Source organism: Rhinolophus sinicus, linkage group LG01, assembly GCF_036562045.2.
Source record: "Rhinolophus sinicus isolate RSC01 linkage group LG01, ASM3656204v1, whole genome shotgun sequence".
Classification (NCBI taxonomy): Eukaryota; Metazoa; Chordata; class Mammalia; order Chiroptera; family Rhinolophidae; genus Rhinolophus; species Rhinolophus sinicus.
The window spans coordinates 36,959,210-36,979,753 of record NC_133751.1 but is presented as its reverse complement, the minus strand read 5'-3'; the positions used below and the strand labels follow the sequence as shown (position 1 = coordinate 36,979,753).

Below are 20,544 nucleotides of genomic sequence, written 5' to 3'. Positions count from 1 at the left end.
AAGGCAAAGTGTCAAGGATAACTAGTATTTGGCTTGAGCATCTGGAAGGATCTGCCAAAGCAGGTGTTGGAGAAGGAAATGAGGAGTTTGGTTTTGGACATTTTAAGTTTGTGATGTATATTAGACACTCATGTGTAGATGGTGAGTAGACATTGGATATATGAGTTTGGAGTTCACGTGGGACGTCAGGTGATTAGTGATGCCTTGTATATCTCATGGAAAATTCAAGTCCCGAGTACATGGTGACTTCACTAATAATTGTAGAAATCATGAGCGAAAGTTTGGTAGATGGAAACAAGGGACCTGGATTTTAGTCTTAATTCTATGACTGACTGGTGACATGTATTAGGGCACGTCATTTAATGTCCTTATGTAAAACTGAGGTGTTCAGGTGATTTTTAGGCCTTTCATCCAGCTGTCCTCTGATCTAGATCATGGAGAAAGTGCAAGAAAGAGATGGTGCTATGCCCTTAATTGCATTTCAACAAATTCATGTGTTGAAAGTCCTAAAATCCTACGTGACTGTATTGGAAACAGGGCCTTTAAGGAGGTGACTAAATGATGTCACAGAGGTGGAGCACTGATCCAGTAGACCTGGTGTCCTCATAAAAGAGGAAGAGACGTCGGAGTTCCTTACCTCCCTCCCCCTCTATTTCTCTCCCCCCACGGGAGGACCCAGTGAGAAGGCAGCCATCTATAAGCCAGCAAGATCTCCAACCAGAACCTGAATGGCCGGGACTTGATCTTGGACGTCCTAGCCTCTAGAACTGTGAGAAATCAATTCCTGTTGTTTAAGCTACACAGTCTGTGGTACTTTGTGATGGCAGCCTGAGCAGACTAAGATACCGGGGGCTCTGGACCTTACCCTAAGCTATAGGCAAAACAGTTCTATGATGTGTTTGAATCTGGGAGTTCAGAATAAGACTGCATTTGAAGAATGGTTTCTATTTAAAAAAAAAAAAGTTTGAGAACCAGTAGTTTAGATGTTAACCTAAGATTCTGTCTGGGTTTCTTAAATAGTTTATATGTATTATAAAAAAGCACCTGTCCCATAGTAAGAGTGTAATAAATATTTGTTGAAAATGAAGTTAAAGGTGTTATAATCATCAACTGGAATATGTAATGCATAATATTAATTCTAATTCTTGATTACTGCAAATCGATTATCTGCAATTCAAAGGATTATTTTAGGATATATTCTGATTGCCTGAAATTGCGTTATAGAAGAGAATCTATACCCTGACCTCAGTGACGAGATTCATTTGTTGCCAGTTATGGACAGGCAGCCAGTTAGCAGGTACCGGGCATGCAGATGTGTGACAGTCCCTTCCTCCAGGGACAGTGATGCGCATTTGAAGAATTATGCCTAGGCATCTCAGTCAATAACATAACAGTGTATAATTAAGTGATAAATGCCATGGGAGTTAACAGAAAAGAGGTCTTTGGGGTTGGAGTAGTTAGGGAAGACTTCGTGTATGGGATTTAACCAGAGCTTCAAAAAATATGTAGAGTTTGCAGAGAAGAGGACTTATCATGAGCTCATGATCCTGAAACAACAGCACTTACTTTCAGGAATTCATTCCTGGGAGGGACTGTGTTAGTGCCCCGTGCTCGTGGGGATAATCTGTGCAACCACTGCCTTCCTGAATGCCAGCGTGGTTCCAGGCATGCTGTTTGGTGCCGAGAATTCAAAGTAAGCAAAGGTTTTAGGGTACAGTGAATTACAGGATACGGAAATATAAACAGTCAAAGGGCACTGTAATAAGAGTTTTGTTTTACTGGAGTATCTTCTAATAACTACTTGTGAAGGGTACATGGAAGATAAACTTGGACTCTTTATAGACCTGAAAATTCCCTCCCCTTACCTTTTAAAATAATTATTTTTACATAAATTCTGCATTGAAAATAATTTTTCTTCGGAAATTTGAAAGCAAGCACCATTGTTTTCAAAATTTTAGTATTGCTGAAGACGAGGCTGATGTTGAGTCTCATTATCATTCCTCTGGGGGTAATTGGTTCTTTCTCTCTTTAGTATTTTAGGTTTGCCTTTCTTTAGTTTTTTGGAGTTTCATGAGGTTGTGTGCAGATGTCATTGTGCAGGAAACTTATTGGACCCCCTTAGTGTGAAAACCAGGTGTTCAGTGTTCATGTGTATGAAACTAAAATGGTTTTAAAATTTTTTTATTTCTTGCTCTTTTCTCTGTTCTCTCTTTCTAGAGCTCCTTAGTTGGATGTCGGTCTTTCTGGATTGGTCCTTTATTTCTTTTGGGTTTTTACTCATTTTCTGTCTTTATCTTTTTACTTTGTTTTGGGATATTTCCTTCCTTTTAAAAAATGCTTTCCTTTTATGTTTAGAAAAAAAATTATTTCAGCCATTGTATTTCCAATTTCTATGATCATTTCTCATTCTTTTTTCATAGTATACTGTTTTTCTATTATGGATGAAATATTTTAGATTTCTGTTCTGATACTTATCTAAATTTAAAATACTTTTCGTCTGTTTCCTGAATAATTTATTTTCCTTAGGAACTGTCGTGGTCTTTTTCTTTCATGGTGCTGGTTTTTCTCTTATAAGAGAAAGCAGTTTTCTCTTTAAAAACTTGGTTTTCTGCTTATATTTGAGAGTGAGTGATTATTAGAATTAATCAAGGTGCATTACTTCCACTGCTTTGAAAATAGATCTGCCCCCAGCAGCTCTTTCCTTAGTGGAAAGTCTGATAAGAATTTCTGTATTTGCATGTGGGAATAGCAGAGGTGGTGACAGTGGAAAGGATATATTTTTGGCAGGTTTAGAATTGAAGGTATGCAGGTAGGAAGCTGGCCATAAGGCTGATGAGCAAGTTTCAGAATAAGGAGGATTTTACTTCAAGGTACGAGTGTCCACTCTAGAAGCCTAGCTTTTCCTTGGCAGTTCTTTGACTTATTTAGAGGAGACCTTTCTTTCTCAGTCTCAGTGCCTGTTCTAGGTGGGAGAGGGATGGTGTTACGACTGGCGAGTCTGTCTCCTGGGTGGACTTGTAGATAATCCTTCAGGTTCCAGCCCCATTGCTTCCAGCATCTAAATCTTGGGTCTAAATCCGCTTTGGTCTGTTTCTTCCTATATTCTGGACTGCAGCTTCCAGCTATTTCTTCTGTCAGTACGATGCCATCTTCTTTGGGTCTAGAAATGGGATGAAGTATCTTGATGCAGATGGCACCCTCCTCTCTCTTTCTTTTTGCTTTATGGGTGTGTGTTTTTGTAGTTTGATGCTGTTCTTTTAGCCCCAAAATTTTTAAAAAACATTTAAACCTACAGAAAAATGGAAAGACTAACCAGTGACCCTTGTATGCCCTTCATGTAGCTATTTATGCCAATTGTTAAGTTTCCCATAATGTGCTATATCTCCCTCTCTATCCACTATATATGCACTGTTTTCCTGGGAGAGAGAGAGGAGACCTTTGTGTATTAAAGGAAGATACACAGGACATCCCACCGGCATTGTGTGATCCTTAATTAAATTCTAGATGGGAGAAAAGGGTATAAAAGGTATTTTGGCAATTACCTGAGGGAATCCAAATATGGAGCATATACTAGTTATTATTTAATATTACATTTCTTAGGTGTGATACGTTACTGTGGTTGTATAGGACAATCTCCTTCTTGGGTTAATACATGCTAAAGTACTTAGGACTGATGTGTTGTGATCTCTTCAACTTACTATTTTTTTTTAATTTATTAAGAAAAGTACACTTATTGTGTCAGTGAGATTATTTTTAGATCACTAACCTCAAAAATGTTCAGTTTTCTCTAAAAATGTCTAAGTCAGATCAACCACATATCAAATGAATTCATCATGATTTTATTTGAGATTAACCAGTCATTCTGTGTCCTATTGCTAAGGTACTCATTCTCTACTACTTTAGGGAGTGCTTTAAGTTTTAAAACTCATTGTTTTCAAGGATGTTTAAAAATATATAATTTCAAATGATTGAGCTTAGAAAACTATTGCAAAATTTAATACTAGTCTAAAATAAAACTGAATTTTTGTATGGTCATGAGTAGCTTTACTGCATTCTTGTAAAATATTCCAAGTAAAAAGTAAAAAAATGTTAAGTCCCCTTCAGCCTCCTTTCCCCTATAGTCCTTCTGTCTCCTCAGTTCGCTGGATATCCCTCCAGATCTTTACATATGCACCATGGGCATACGTATGTATGTTTAACGCACGGTTTTTTCTGCACGTGGTAAACACAGGGAGGTGTTCTGCATTTTGTTTTTTACACTTAACAGTGGTATTGAGATCTTTCTAGGTTAGTACACAGAGCTCAGGCTCACTTAAGCGACTGTGTAGTATTGCGTAGTATGGATGTGCTTTATCCTAGATAAGTACCCCCGTTGCTGGACATCTAAGCTATTTCTAATATTTTCATTGTTTTAGCATTGCAGCTTTTCTGAAAGCAATTGGAAAATTGTGAGATTGTTTTGCTGTGTTTTTTTATAGCTTTTATTGCAGAAAGTAGAATTAATAGTTTCTATAATAGGGTAGGCATTTCATTTAATTTCATTATTAAAAATGTAGTTTCTTAAGAAGGAAATCCTTCATGGGTAGATACTATTACTTGAAATTTCTATATAGTTTTATATGTCTAGGTATTTGAATTACATAAAAATTCATATGCTGCTCTAAAGGGATAAAAACAAAACAATATAGCAAAATAAACATTAGAAAGGAAGATAGCATTTCCCCTTTATTCTAAAGTTAATTCCTACAGACAAAAACTTTGAAAAAGAAAGTATAGGTTGTTCCAGATTTCACCCCAGGAGGCATTATTCATCTTTAACATTTTGGTGACTGTTCTTCCAGGGTGTGTGTGTGTGTGTGTGTGTGTGTGTGTGTGTGTGTGGAATCTAATTACAGACAGTTTAATGAGTACAGTAGTCCCCCCCTTATCCACAGGGATCCGTTCCAAGACACCCATTGGATGTCTGAACCTGCAAATAGTACAGAATGTTATATATATTGTTTTTTCCTATTCATACATCTCTATGATAGTGTTTAATTTACAAATTAGGTACAGTAAAAGATTACCAACAATAATTAATAATAAAATAGAACAATTATAACAATATACTGTAATAAAAGTTATGTGAATGGCTTTGGGACCATTATTAGGTAAAATAAGGGTTACTTTCACATAAGCCCCAGGTCATGATAACTGAGATGGCTGCTCAGTGACTAACGGGCAGGTAGCACATAGAGGATGGATACACCGGACAAAAGGATGATTCACGTCCTAGGCAGGACGGAGTCGGATGGTGAGATTTCTGTATGCTACTCAGAATGACATGCAATTTAAAACTTATGAATTGTTTATTTCTGGAATTTTCTATTTAATATTTTTGGGCTGTGTTGACCACGGAAAGCAAAACCACGGATAAGGGGGGAGTACTGTATGCATTATTGTTTGTATACCAGGGGTGCCAAAAAATGTATATAGGTGGACACTTTGGTCAATGCTGCTCAAGCAGCAGCTTGCCATAACCAGAAGTGTCTGGACGCTGATGGGAACCACTTTGCAGAAGTCAAACGTGATGTGTATTCATCTTTTGTTATCGGTATGTATATATTATTACAATTTTAATAGTTTTTCCATTTCTTAAAATGTGTATACATTTCTTAAAATGTGTATACATTTTTTGGCACCCTCTGTATACAGTACAGTCATTTTTCTCTCAATATGTTTTCTCATGTGATATGTACATATACATAAAGACGTTTGTATGTAATTAAAGAAGTGGGATAATACTCTACATGTTATTCCATAGTTTTTTCACTCAACAGTGGGTCATTAAGATATTTGCATGCCTGTATTAAATGGCATCATTCTTTTAATGTCTGTGTACTATAGATATACTTGATTGACTTTGATTAATCAAATGGCATCGTGGCTCTCAAATGGGCTTTGGCTCTAGGGAGTACTTTGGGCCAGAGAGCCTGTGTGAACCTTTTGGGGGCACCAAAAGGTGGTTGAGAGCTAAGTGTTTTTTCTTGGCAGACTTGGTTTTCTCTGCTGACTCTTGGAATTAGTGCCAGTGGGGAGAGATCTTCTAGTAATAAGGTCAGGGAGTAAGTTTCTTTATGAAGTGTGGGGCTTGAGGTATGAAGTGCAAGGATTGGCCAAGCCTTTAAAGTGAAAGAGCATTAGGAGAGTTGGGATGGAATTGACAGAGAAAATAATGGAAACAATTCAGGGCATCTGGTTCAGGTCAGCAGAGCAAAGCAGAAAATAGAGGAGAGCCTGATCAGTTGTGGAAAGGAAAGGAGAGTCAGGCCTGCTGTGGAGAGTGGCCTCTTGCAGAGGTGGGCACTGGTCACTGGCTCTGTGGGTTGGGTATTCATTAGTAGACACTGCCTGAAATGTTACTAACTATATGGAGCTTAAAAATAAACATGGTATTTGTTCTTTGATCTCACAACTTAGACAAAGTAGAATGCAGGTGGTTAGGAAATTTTCTTACTTCCTTTTTTCTTTTTTAAGAAAAAGAAAAGCATTCTGTTTGTACTTTGTGTTCTACTTCCTTAAAGAGTACTTTCAAGCATTTTGGCTATCAGCCAGTCATTTGTTAAAAAGACTTTTATTATGTTTTTGTTAAAGCGTGTGTGGTCTATCCTTACTAGAGTCACTCAGCCTGTCTTTGCCTTTCTCTTCTTTCCTCCCTTCCTTCCCCATCTCTTTCATCGCTGACTGGGAAAAAAGTGACAAGGCATTATTACTGCAGAGTGACCCAAATCAGCGAGCTTTCAGGATATAGGAAAGCCCTTAATGCCAAAATACATGAGTTGGAAAACCTGGGTCCAGTTTTGTACTGCTGAGTGATTTAATCTTTGGAGCAAGGCTTTCTCCAAAGTGTCTGTTTATAGAGTGATGTAAAAAAAGAATAAGTTTTTTTGGGGGCTTATTAGTAATTTATTATATAGCATCAAAAATACAGTTGTACTGATATCACACTGTCTGCGTTTTTACTGTTTTGTTATGGTCTATATCAAAACATTTTTTTTCTCATACACTCATGCTCTTTGATAGGCTTATATATTATATTACATTAAAACTATAAAGTACGCCTTAAAATATCCTGGCATTCATTAACTTAATAAACTTAACTGAATGAAGACACTTTTATAGATATTGGATATATAAAGATGAATAACACATGGTCCCTACTCTTAAAGAAATTGTTATTTAGAAGGGTGGGATAGAAATATGTGCTAGAAGTGTATGGAAGTTAACAGGCAAGAAGGAGGAGAAATAGTTCTATGGGATGTAGGGATGCCTGGAAAGCTTATCAGAGCAGAAGATTTCTGTAAGGAAGTTGTTCGCTACATAGGTGGGATGGGATGCGGCCTGGCAGAAGGAGGGTGACCAGTCCCGTCCAGAGCATTGTTACCGGGGCCATATAGGCCTGATCCATCACGACGTTGCAGAGAGCGTCATATGGCTCATGAGAAGGGCGTGTGGGGAGGAGTGAGAGGAGACGATGCTAGAGAGTCAGGAGAGGCTGAACATTATCCAGAAGGTCTTTAAATGGTTAATTATTAACAAAATCAGGGAAAGATTATCTGGCAAGTAGGAAGAGGCAAGATTCCAAGTAGGGAGATCAGTTTGCATGTGTTAAAGTAACCCAGGTGGACGTGCTGTAGGCCCAGACTCAAACTAAGTGATTAAAAATCACAATGAAAATGAGAATAAAGGTGTAGAAACAATGAGACATGTGTGGTAAAGGAGAGGGAAGAATCAGTATGACTCCCAGATAATCTGTTGTGGGTGGTTTAAAAATACCAGTGTCCATTTGAGGAGAAGCTGTTTTAAGAAGGAATAATAATGAGTTTGATGTTTGAACATGTTGAGTTTCGGTTGGTAAGAGACATCCAGAAAGGTGTTCTGTGGATGTTTGGATCTGGTGCTCAGAGTAAGAGTGTTACCAAGGATTGAGAGTCATCAATCCTTTGAAACTATAGGAATAGATGTGATAATCTAGGAATTCAAGAAGAGAAATGTTGAGCACAAAGCACGAATATTTTGGGGGTGGGCCAGAAAGAAGAGCTGGTAAAGAATCTTGAAAGGGAATGGTCTGAAAAGCATCCACTGAATTTGTCAGATAGAGGGCATTGGTGGTTATTGCTAATGGAGTTTTAGTGGTATGCTAGAAGTAAAAAACACATTGCAGACTAATTTCTGTATTTTGTGTTTATGTACTGAACTACAGGATTAAGTATTAAAATTAAAATACTTAAAAGATACAGCTAAATTTAGGGAATTAATTAACCAACTCTTGTATACCCTCTGTAGAGGTATTTTTTTTTTTAACTTTTTATTTTAAAATAAGTATAGACTCATGGGAAGTTACAAAAACAGTACAGAAAAGTCCTGCTGTATAGCCTTCACTCAGCTTCCTCCAGTCATTTCAGTTTAACAAATGTCCTAGACTAGTGCAAATGCTAGTGTTTGGGTGGATTATGGAACTGCACAGGCAGTGTCAATTTGGATTCTGTACCCCCACATGGCACAAGCCTGGCGTTTTGATGCTCATAGAAGCCTCTCCCTCCACTGAGCAGGGCAGATGGCAAACTTCCTCACTGTTTCTCAGGATATGGGTGGAGCTTTTCCAGCTCCCTTTTCATATATTGAGCAGCCCTTTTGAGGATCTTGGCTCAAAATAGTGTATTTACTTCCAGCTCTTCCCCGAAATAGGCTCAAAATCAGGTCTTCTGTATCTGTAAGCCAGTACCCCCCAAGTCTGCCTTGAAGTCAGCTGCAGCTTTACATCTTTGAGTTTCTTCCTTTCTGGCACCTAGAAATTCCCTTCTCCCCTTCCCTTTTTTGAATTCAGCTATATATTCTTATTTTTCATGTTGATCTATCATTGCAGTTAGTGTATTTGGCACAGGATGTATTAGTCCAGTCTGCCTTGTTGCTTGAATCAAAAGTCTAATAAACAGTTTCTTAATTTTATTCTCTGCTTTGTCCACAGAAAGGATTTGAGGTCAGATTATGTTACTCTCATTAAAAATATTATTTATTTTTAAAATGGGTGTTACATGCGTACGGTATGACCTTGGAAAGATAAAAAAGGGTATACGTATTTCCCTTTGCCCTGTTCCCTACCTACCCCACCCAGTTTACCTTCACAGATACAATCGTTACTAATCTCTTATGTATCCTAGAAATAGACTATGCACTAGTTTATTCTTTAACAGTAGTTTTAAACTTTAAATAGTGTTTATAATTTAATTCCATCTGTTTGACAAGTAGCAATTGTAGTTTCTTCTCTGAGAGCTTTTTGGGGGAGAATGTTGTGCTAATTATATGTTGCATGTGTTTTTATATATATGAATGGATTATCTGTTTTATTTTTTGTTCACTTCAGAAACCCCTCAGAATGTGACAGAAACTGACAAAATAGTGTAAATGGTTGATTTGAATGTTTTAAGTTATTATGTGGAATATTAAAATAATGGAACATTAGCCATAATATTTGGGAGGTAGTGGAAATGATATTTTAAGATACTGGAATCTTATTGAAACACATTGAGGATATCCTTCAAAATTGTTCTAATTACTAACCAGTAAATGCTGTCATTTGCCTATATGCAAATAATTGCCCAAGGAAGTGAGGGGCGTCTGTTACACATGAAGCCCTCTCTTTCAGGTTCCTTAGCCACTGTATGTACCATTGATTGCCTGAGTGCAGCTTGGTGAAATTCAGTGACATGGAAACAAGAAATGGAAGCCTATGACCTAATATGTTTTCTTCCTTAGATCAACCTCTCCACTTCTCCTACACCTGCACAGTTAATAAGCCGTTCCCAGGCTTCCAGTTCTACCAGCGGCAGTATTACCCAACAGACTATGTTACTAGGGAGTACCTCCCCCACCCTAACGGCAAGCCAAGCTCAAATGTATCTCCGAGCTCAAATGGTAAGATGTGAGCTACCAAATTTTTTCAGTGTTTAAGGACTTGAGATAGATCAAAATATTTCTTGTTTTGATGCAATAAGAGGCATTTTTAGTATTGAAGAAATGTTTTAACAATTTTTTGTGTGTTCATGTGCTTAGCTGTTGTATATTTATGTCATGAAAAGTTCTACTTTTAATTGGTAGGCCTTCTTGGTGTATCAAATAGTAATTAGCAACATCGGGAAGCTTAACAGATTCTGTAACATAGGAGTCATTATTTTTTTAGTATCACATTTCACTGATTTCAAACCTATTTTAACATGTCTGAAACTGAGATGCATTTTATAAGTGATGTCATCTTACAGTTATAATTGGTCCTTATAGTGATACATAAAATTATTGTATATCTTTGACATCTTAGATTTGATGAAATAGTTAGAAATGTTAAAAACTTGGTTGTTTTAACATAAGTTAGAATTTATATTGTGGAATCTTCTGAAATTTGGATTGGAATTCCTGGTAATTTACCAGATGATTCTTAGCTTTGGTTATTCCCATCTCAAATTCTGTAAGGTGATTTGTGTTCTTATCCTCACTTTGATCTTTTATTCATATAGGAAATGTTAATTTGGCTAGACTGTATTTTAGTACCTACTGATTTTCTAATTTAACTGTTGAGCTTCTTTAAGGAATGTATAAATTGGTTGACATTTACTTTATTTGATGTCTTTAACCAGGTAGCTAGACAAAAGCTTTGGTCTAATATATAATTTCTATTCTTTTTTGTCCAGTGTACTGAATATATGTCTGGATGCCCAGATCACTACTGAAATTGCAAAGAAAGTTTCCCATCATATTTCTTACAGAAAGCAATGACATGACCCACCTTTTTTTTTTTTTTACCGATTATTCTGTAGATATTACCATACTTCTGTTTTTTCCCCCATGAGATCAATTTAATTAATAATATGCTTCAAAATTAGCCTGAACCATTTGAAATCGTTGTAATTTGACCATTTCTGACCCCTTAACAGTTTCATATGGTTCTAGCTAAATAGAACATCTTCTCTTTAGGTTTAGTGCTTTCAGATGTTTATATTGGAAATTACCTTCTCATGAAACAAATTACACTTTATTGTTTAATTCACTTAAATTTAGTATATAAAAAAACTGAAGTTTAAAAGATTCCGTAATTGGTAATTTTAATTTAAACAGGAATAGTTTTTGAGGAACTGATTAACGCTAGGCAATTTTGAAATAAAATATACACATTCTTTGAAATAACTCATAGTTTACTAAATATGGTTGACTAATCTCTGAGTGGATTGTATTGCCTTTTTAAATTAATGCCATTCTGTTTCAATACTGAAAAGCAGTTGAAAAGAGATGGTGATTATAAGTAAATAAACTGAGTATATCTTTCTTTCCTTTATTATTATTATTTTTGATGTGAAGCTTTTTTACAGGCTGTTTTGTTGTTGAATTTTGACATGTTGTGGCATTTACATTTAGAATGAATTTTTCTTTACAGATAGTTTTAAAATCAAGAAAGAACGGGTGTTTGTACTATAGGGTCCTAGGTAGTTGAATGAAATAGTATAGTCTGTGGCATAGCTATCCTCTGTGGTCAAGAGGACTGAAAAGACTTTTTGGTGTTTCTTTTCATGTTTCTCACTGAAATTTAATTTGTATTCAAGAGAAGTGACTATGGTTGTTTATTATAACTTCTGTTTTATGCATCTTGCCATGGAGTTTTGATTTGGGAGAAGTTTAAGTATAATAAATAGCTTATTTGGGCAAAATTTGTAGGAGGATTTCATGTTACCAAAATACATATTCTTTTTTGAGCACTGATTTATTTTTCTACTCATCAGAATCATGAGCTGTTTCAAAAATGTTTATGATTTTTTTTTTTTTTGAGTTCTCTATTATCAGAAACTTCTCTTTGTCGTGTAAACCCTTTTGCTTAGGAGGAAGTCCTAAACTGCATTGTCTTTCGTCACAAATTTCAGTCTCTCTTGCCTGCTATACATTGTCTGTGAGACATGTTCTTTTGTCTTAGAGTATTTTTTTGGTTTTTCTGTCTGTACAGCTGATTTTCACACCCGCTACCACTGTGGCTGCTGTACAGTCTGACATTCCTGTTGTCTCGTCGTCATCGTCATCTTCCTGTCAGTCTGCAGCTACTCAGGTGAGCTTGTCTAGCTTCATAATGTGGTACTTGAGGTCTGGATCTTCAGGTTAAAGATAAACATACATTTGTGTTTAAGTTACTGATGGTTTCAGTGCTCTTTGTCATACAATTCAGGTTGAAATTTAATAAAATACAATAAGAACTTCAAGAAAGATTTTTTTTTTCCTATAGAAATTATAATATCATTAAACACAGATATTTAGGTTACTTGACATTAGTGAAAATGAGTTTTTGCTATGACATATGTTTAGTTTTATTGTAAAGCAGATTTATTTCACTTATTATGTGAGATGTATTCTTTTGTGTAGATTCCTTTGTAAGCAGTTGTATAATAACTAAGTCAAGATGGATTTTAAGATTAAAAATTAATTGGGTAAATTTTAAATTAAAAATTTGAATAGAATATTACTTTGTTTGGTACTATGGAAAAAATGAACCTTAACATTCTCCTCACACCATTCATAAAAATAAACTAGATGTAAAATGTCGACCTAAAGGTAACAGCCAAAGCTATGAAACCTGTAGAAAAAAAACATCTGGTATATCTTTACAACTATAGGGGAGGCAGAGCTTTCTTAGATAGGTCACAAAAAGCACTAATCATAAAATAAAATAATGATAAATTGGAGTTTATAAAAATTAAAAACTGTTCTTCGAATAAACTGCTCTTCAAACAAAAATGAAGAGGCAAGCTATAGACTGAGGGAAAATGTTCACAATACATATATCTGACCAAGGACTTGTATTCAGAATATACAGAGTATGCTTACAACTCAATAATAAGATCATGAGCAATTCAATTAGAAATGGGGAAAAGATTTGAACACTTCATGAAAGAAGATATACAGATAATCACATGAAAAAAATGCACATCATTAATTATTATAGAAATGCAAATCAAAATCATAATGAATATCACTACACACTCACTAGAATGGCTGAAATGAAGGAGACTGATTGGCAAGAATGCGCGGCAGCGATACTCTCATACATTGCTGGTGAGAGTGTAGTGGTACAACCACTTTGGAAAACAGTTTGTCAGTTCCTTATAAAGTTAAACATATTCTTAACATATGACCCAGCAATTCTAAATGTTAACTGTGAGAGATTTGAAAACATATATTTACATAAACATATCCGTGAGTATTCATAGCAGCTCTATTCAGAATAGCCCCACACTGAAACAGCTTTAACTGGTGAATGGATAAGCAAATTGTGTGATATATTACTCAGAAATAAAAGAGAACAAAGTACGGATGCATCTCAGAAATATTGTAATTAGCAAAAGAAGTCAGACACCACAGAGAGTACATACTCTGTGATTACAGTTATCTGAAAATCCAGAATAGGCAAAAGTAATCTATAGTGAAAAAAAATCCCTTTTGGTGATACCTGGGTAGAAGGTGGGGCAAATTGATGGGGAGAGGGCATGAGTGAACTTTCAGGGTGATGGAAATGTTCTGTATCTTGATTGGGGTGGTGGTAACATGGTATATACATATGTCAAAACTTGTTGAGCTGGTTCATTCATTTTATTGTAAGTTACACCTTAGTAAAGTTGATAAAAGTGAATTGAGTAAATTGTAATACTACTTTGTATGATACGATTTTGGTATTTTTCAATAGTTAATGTTTTAGACTGCATATAGTAGAAATTGACATATCTTAGGGTCATCCTTGGCTTCTTATTTTTAATTTAATTGTCTCAGTCTTTTGGTAAAAAGCAAAAAGTGAGATAGTAATAATATTCTTTGACACTTTTCATGGAACCTCTTTGTATGTTATTTTACTAAATAATAAAGGCCAGTTTTTATATATCAGCATATAAAGATGATGATCATTTAAACTTGGGTTTCTCCTAATGTGCTCTGTGACCCTTTATAATTCCTTAACTTTGTTGGACTTTAGTTTCTGTATTTTCAAAATGAGACCTTTGTCTTTGTTAACTTTAAGATTTTTCAGCTCTAAACTTTTATAATGTCTCTGTGTGGAATGGATTTGTTAAAGTATTGATCTTACTGTTTTGTTTGGTTTATTAAAACCTAATAGAGTTAGATTTTTAGCAACTTCAAGAATATTTTAAATCTTATTTATACTTTGTTCCAGCTAAAATTTTAATTGATTTACAAGATGCATACAATAAAAAAAGATAAAATAAATTGAAAACATGAAAGAAAAAAACACAAAGTGTCATGGAGCAAGGAGTGAGGTTGCTATTCGGATTACATGCATGGAGTCCTGCATGAATTTAAGATCAATTCCCACTTCAGGCATTTATTAGTTGTATGGCTTTAGACAAGTTACCAAACATCTCTAATAGTCATACATACACTTGCGGGTAAGTTGAAGAATGAGTAATATGAATACTTAGTGTCTGGAACATTATAGGCACTCATTAGTACTTTTTTTGCAAGGGGAGGGGAACAGAAAGACCTGGGTTCAAATTCTGTCTTCAGAACAATTGCCAGCTTTGTCACTTGTCAGTTGGTTGATTTTGGACAAGGTCATAGTATAGCATAGTGTTTATAAGTTTGTACTCTGAAGCCGGACTCTCTGGGTTCAAATACATGCTCTACCACTTTCTCATTGTATACCCTTAATCTCTTGCCTCAGTTTCAAAAATATAAGATAAAATAAATGTTTATAAAATAATTATAATGCTTGCTTCATAGGGTTGTAGTGAGGATTAATATATAGTTAGCACTCACTAAATGTTAGCTATTATTATCTGTGCTAAGCCTTAATTTCACTGTAAACTGGAAGTCATGGCTCAGAATTGTTACAAGGAATAAATGAGACAGAAAGTAATCATAAAGTACTTAGCATACTGCCTGGCACATAAAATATCACATGCCACTAATTACTATTTTTGTTATACATTGTCTCAAGATGAGTCACAAATTTGATTCTTAGCTTTGAAGTAGCTAATAGTGAAGAGAAACACAACCATTTAAAGGATTTACAGTTTTCAGGGTAAAATAAACCAGTTGTTAGGAAAATACAACTAACATGCTTTGTAGAGCACAGTCTGTCTTTTGGGTTCTCATGGAGAAAGCATCGTATAGTATCTTTAATAGCATAATGAGCATAGTTAACGTAATTTATAAAGTGGCTGCAGTTTGATCTGATCCAGATATGTGGCCCTGTGATAATCTGACTTAATTCAAAGATAGATAGAGTTTGAGAAACCAGAGGAATGGATTGACATTTAGGAATTTCTCTACAAATGTTTTTCTCTGCTGTGCTTTTGAAATGGCAGTGAATGAGGCTGGCAGTAGTTGGTGATGCTAATACTTTGAATATTCTAGTGGTAACTTTCCTCAAGTTCAGGGCTATTAGTTTTGAAAATTTTTGCTCCACTTTGTTAATTTTAAAGCTTATATTTGCAGTTTTTAAAACAATGAGTTTGTGATTGAGAAATACCTAATTTTAAGTTTCATTTTAATAATCTTTAAGTGGTAGAAGTCAGTATAACAGCTTTTCCTTAGTATTAAAATTTATTTATAGCATAGTCAAAAAATTAGAAATTTGGAATATCTTATCCCTATTTACTATTTTAAATGCACCATCTCTTCTTCCCACCATGCAAAAAAAAAGGTTTAATTTTAAAAAATTCTAATTTTCAGGAAGGTATCATAGGGCTAAAAGTATGTTTATAAGAAGTAAGAAATCTTCCTGTGGCTATTTGGGGAATGCTGTTAGAATTGAGGAGAAAACAGCCCTTTGGGTTTAAAATCTAGAAACTCAGCTCTATTGCCAGCAATGTGACATTAACTTTTAGTTTCCTCATATGCAAAGGAATGCTGCAGTAATTCACACAGTGTTTGTTAGGTACAAATTAAATAATTGGTATGAGAGTATTTGGGTAATCCACTGTAAAAATATGTAAGGTGTGAAATTAGCAAAAGTACTTCATATGAAATTTAGATTTTTTCAAAAGTCAGAAAATTTCTATCATTTGATCATAGGAAAAGTTCAGATGCAATGAAAGTTGGACATTAGAGTGCCCTAATATTCTTTATTTAGAGAGCGTAGGTTCTCTTCTAAAGTGAAGCTCTGTCATGGAAACCTGAATATGCCACCTTTCTAATAGCTAAAATAACTTTGTAATATACTTTAGAAATATAGTTCACACGTTTGAAATTTATTGTAAATATTTAAGCCAAGATGACCATAAATATAGCCACAGTCTAAAATTAAATTGTTCATATAAATAATATATAGTATATAATAAATACGTAAAATGCACAGAATTCATTTTCTTTCGGAATTCCAGGAAACAAAAGGAAATAGAAGAAAAGAGTATATTATTCTATAGAAATGGACTGCTGCAGGTTTTAGGGTTCATTGTGTCAAATCTGCATTTACATTGTGACTATGCTTTTCCTTTGAAGAAAATGTTTCAAATTTTCAAGATTTTAATGTGCCTCCACGAGGTATTTGAGATTTTGTGGTTAACTATGAACAGATTTTAATGTTAGTCTAAGAAGACCATAAATAGAACTAAATACTTACAAAAAAAAGCCACGTAATATATATTTCAGAATCAAATACAGGAGACTACTTCAGACTTGGAGAGTTTCTGTTATGTCTGCAGCACTGAACTGTTGGGAATACAAAAATGAATGTCAGAGGTGAGAACCTGCCAAACAGAATTCCAGTATTTCACAGACATACCGTGTTTCCCCGAAAATAAGACCTAGCCAGACCATCAGCTCTAATGCGTCTTTTGGAGCAAGAATTAATATAAGACCGGGTCTTATATAAGACTGGGTATGATACGATATAATACAATACAATGCAATACAATATAATATATTACAATACTGGATATACTATAATATAATAATATAATATAATAATACCAGGTCTTATAATAATACAAGACCGGATCTTATACTAATTTTTGCTCCAAAAGACACATTAGAGCTCATGGGTCCGGGTAGATTTTATTTTCGGGGAAACACGGTAGACATGAGTAATTCTAAAATAAGCTAGACATTTGTCAGTGCTATAGACCAACATGATCCAAATTATATAGGAAGGAGAAATTATTTCTAACCAGGGACTTCGGGGAAGTTTCTTTGGGAGAGTGAGTGGGATTTTTAGTGGGCTTTGAAGGAGTTTTGAGGAAGAAGGGCATTTTAGGCAAGAGGAACTTGAGCAAGGGCTCTAAATGAAGGAAGTGCAAGGTAGTTTGGATAAGTGTGAGCAGAACATTTTGGCTTGAATATGAGTATTGTGGACTGGAGGAGTAGAAATGGGGCATGAAGTAGTTTGGGTCTAAACTTTGGAGGGCTTTGAGTGGCAAGTTGAGAAATCTGGAATTGAGCATATTTTTCTTTTGTATTAAATTCAATAATACAGCAGTTTTTAGTCCACTTTATATTGCTGTGAAATATTTGACAAAAAACAAAAACAAAACAACAGAAAATGCTCCATGTGGTCTCACTTAGAAAATTCTTTTAGTCGCTTAGAATAGAACTGATTAAAACCTTGACTACACTGGAAGTAAACATTTGTTTAGCTATTGGCTGAACCCTGCATTGGGCACTGGGAAAGATAAAGTACAGCTTTGAGCATCAGTTAATGACATAGCTGTATAGCAGGGGTGTCCAAACTTTTTTCAATGGTTTTTACCAACGGCCATATGCGGTAAAATACACAAACAGCCGGGCCACTCACTCAAGGTGAAGTACGTATTGCCTCACCTGATTTATTTACGTTAAACTAATATATTTTTGGAATTTGCTTAGTCAAAGTAGTTTGGACACCCCTGTTGTATAGAGACAGAACACACATGAAACAGAAGAGCATTCCTAAAGCAGCAGTGTATCATTTGCTCTTTCACTTTAGAATCTTTTACTTCAGTTTCTTTCCCAGGGCCAGTGCTAGCATAAATGTATCTGGTGCATTCATTCCAGATAGGCAAAAAGTTAGGCAACTGTTGGAGAGGCATTTTTCTGCCTTGCTGTTTGGAAATGTTGTAAACCTCAGGTGAGAATAATTGGGGTGATCCTTTCCACCATCCAGACTGGTAGTATCTTTAGAATAGTCTCGGGTGTAGAAAGATTGCCATCACAGAAGCCATTTCAAGGCCATGCACAATCTTTTCAGTTCATGAGGTCTGGTTCTCAAAGGCAAGGAAGTGTTTCATAACAACAACAGCAGCAGCAACAACAACAACAACAAAACCTAACCTTAAAAAGGAGTTAATGGGAAATGCTTTATATAATTATCGCAATGGGGTAGGTGATTTGTTAAATTAGTTTTCTTACAAGATTAGTGTTCCCTTATAATTTCATAGAGTTGGTAACTTTTTTTGGTTATCTCTGTCTCATCTTTATTAAGAAAGTAATACTGTATCCACACTCTCCTAATTATGTGTAGTAATTTCTTACAAGTTTATGAGGTACTTGTAACCTTAAAATGTTTCACAGTCCTGGCATGGAGAAGTCAGACTGAAGTTGAAGGAATTGCTCATTATTCCGTACACATCCCAGGCTCTCTCACCTTTGTAACTTCGTTCACGTTTTCTCCTTTACCGGGAAAGACCTGCTTCTTTCTCCTTCTCTTTGACTTCCTCAAGTTGGTAACTTTAAAATGCAGTATGTTGCAGAGTAATTTACTCATAATCATAGTTCATTTGCTATATATATGTATATATGTGTATGTAGGTATATAGCAAACATAGTATTATATATGTATATGTGTGTGTGTGTGTATATATATATATATATATATATATAGCAAATGAAAATATATATTTCACTTTCATTTAGTTCTTAATGATTCTTTCCCTTAATGTCTGTTTTTAAAAATGCCCCTTAATATTTAAGATATGATTACTTAGAATATCCCCTTTCCTTTAGGATTAATCAGTTGTTTCAAGTGCTTGGAGCCTTATTTATGAAAACATATATAAATGTGTTGTCATTATTGTTATAATGGTAATGATTACCACATCAATTAATACCATCTGTTTTATCCTTATTTTTTGTTATGTGGTTCTTAGGTTCAGAATTTAACATTACGCAGCCAGAAGTTGGGTGTATTATCTAGCTCACAGAATGGTCCGCCAAAAAGCACTAGTCAAACTCAGTCATTGACAATTTGTCATAACAAAACAACAGTGACCAGTTCTAAAATCAGCCAACGAGATCCTTCTCCAGAAAGTAAGAAAGGAGAAAGTCCAAGTCTGGAATCCCGAAGCACAGCTGTCACCCGGACATCTAGTATTCACCAGTTAATAGCACCAGGTGGGATAAAACTTTTGTTGAAAATAGTTGCATTATTCATTTTCTTAGCAGGCAGAGCAAAACAAAAGATGTCCATTACTTGAACAAGAATGATACTTTAAAAACATTTTAAAATGTGAATTTCATAAGTTAAAAAAAGGACATCTCAATATTGAAAAACAAAGAAATCAAAAGAGCCCAACAGCTAAAACAAATTATAATAAGATAGAAATTTTTTTGGTCAGCTGACATTTGATTAACATCTTCATTATATGCTGGTCTCTCATTTTACAATAAAACCTTTAAGCTTTAAAAACAAGATTTGCCAGTAGTTTATTTAATATGCTTTAGTGGAACAAAAACTAAAAGCCTTTAAAAAAGCAAGCATATTTTTTGTTTAAAGTTGTCATTAGTGGGAGGAATTTATCACTTTCCAAAAATAAGAATTATGCATAATGATTTTCCTTACCATATTGCTTTTTTCCATCTCTGATTTCATCTCTGAGAGGCAGATGTCAGGGAATCAACTAAGTCATTTTCATTCTCAGCAACCTTTGAATTCCACGTGTGCTCATTGCTATCTACAGATAACTTTGCTTCATGGTTCTCATGCTGAAAATGTTGGGGCCATTCGGAGTGAGTTTCCTTACTGTCCCTTCTATTCATCTCAGAATTTCTCGGTGTTGAGCTTTCTTCATATCTAATAAGATAAGGAATTATTTCCTTTCTTCTTTAAAGTAAGCATTATTTGCTGGTGTCAATGATTGCATCTTTTTTAACAGCTCCTGACCTCCTCTCGTTACTATTACATCTTTTGTCTCCCTCATGCTGGATTTTTTCCTTTGTTTCTCAAGACTTAGGTCTCCCCTATTCTTAATATATCTGCACATATTTTTATACCAGTATAACTTATTTATTGAAAGTATGTGTATGTCATGCACTGGACTAGACACCTCACTTAAAAAAAAAATCCTTTGACCCAACCTCATCAGGTAAGCATCATCTTTCTATCCTTTTATAACCCTGTACTACTTTTTAAAGCTTCATTTTGCACTACTGAAGTCTGCTTTTCCTCCACCTAAACCGATTTCTCTTTTCATGTTTCCTCTGTGCTAATATCGCTAACATTCTCTACATCACCCAATCTCAAAATGCTGGGATAGTGTGATTCCCCTAGTT

At 35.0% G+C, this 20,544-nt stretch overlaps 1 protein-coding gene across 15 annotated transcripts in view; it reads left to right on the top strand.

The window, feature by feature from the left end:
* Positions 1 to 20,544, top strand: part of PHC3 (polyhomeotic homolog 3) — a 74,092-nt gene that overhangs the window by 13,498 nt on the left and 40,050 nt on the right. For 11 of the 15 annotated variants that reach the window (XR_002137677.2, XR_002137678.2, XM_019735371.2 and 8 more), the window contains exons 5-7: positions 9,796 to 9,954; positions 12,026 to 12,124; positions 19,143 to 19,386. Coding sequence is in view for 13 of the 15 variants with exons in the window: in XM_019735371.2 (XP_019590930.2) it covers positions 9,796 to 9,954; positions 12,026 to 12,124; positions 19,143 to 19,386 (502 nt within the window). In the remaining 2 variants the exon portion in view is untranslated. The remainder of the gene's footprint in view (positions 1 to 9,795; positions 9,955 to 12,025; positions 12,125 to 19,142; positions 19,387 to 20,544) is intronic. The other 4 variants (XM_074327757.1, XM_074327774.1, XM_074327779.1 and 1 more) reach the window with 2 other exon arrangements.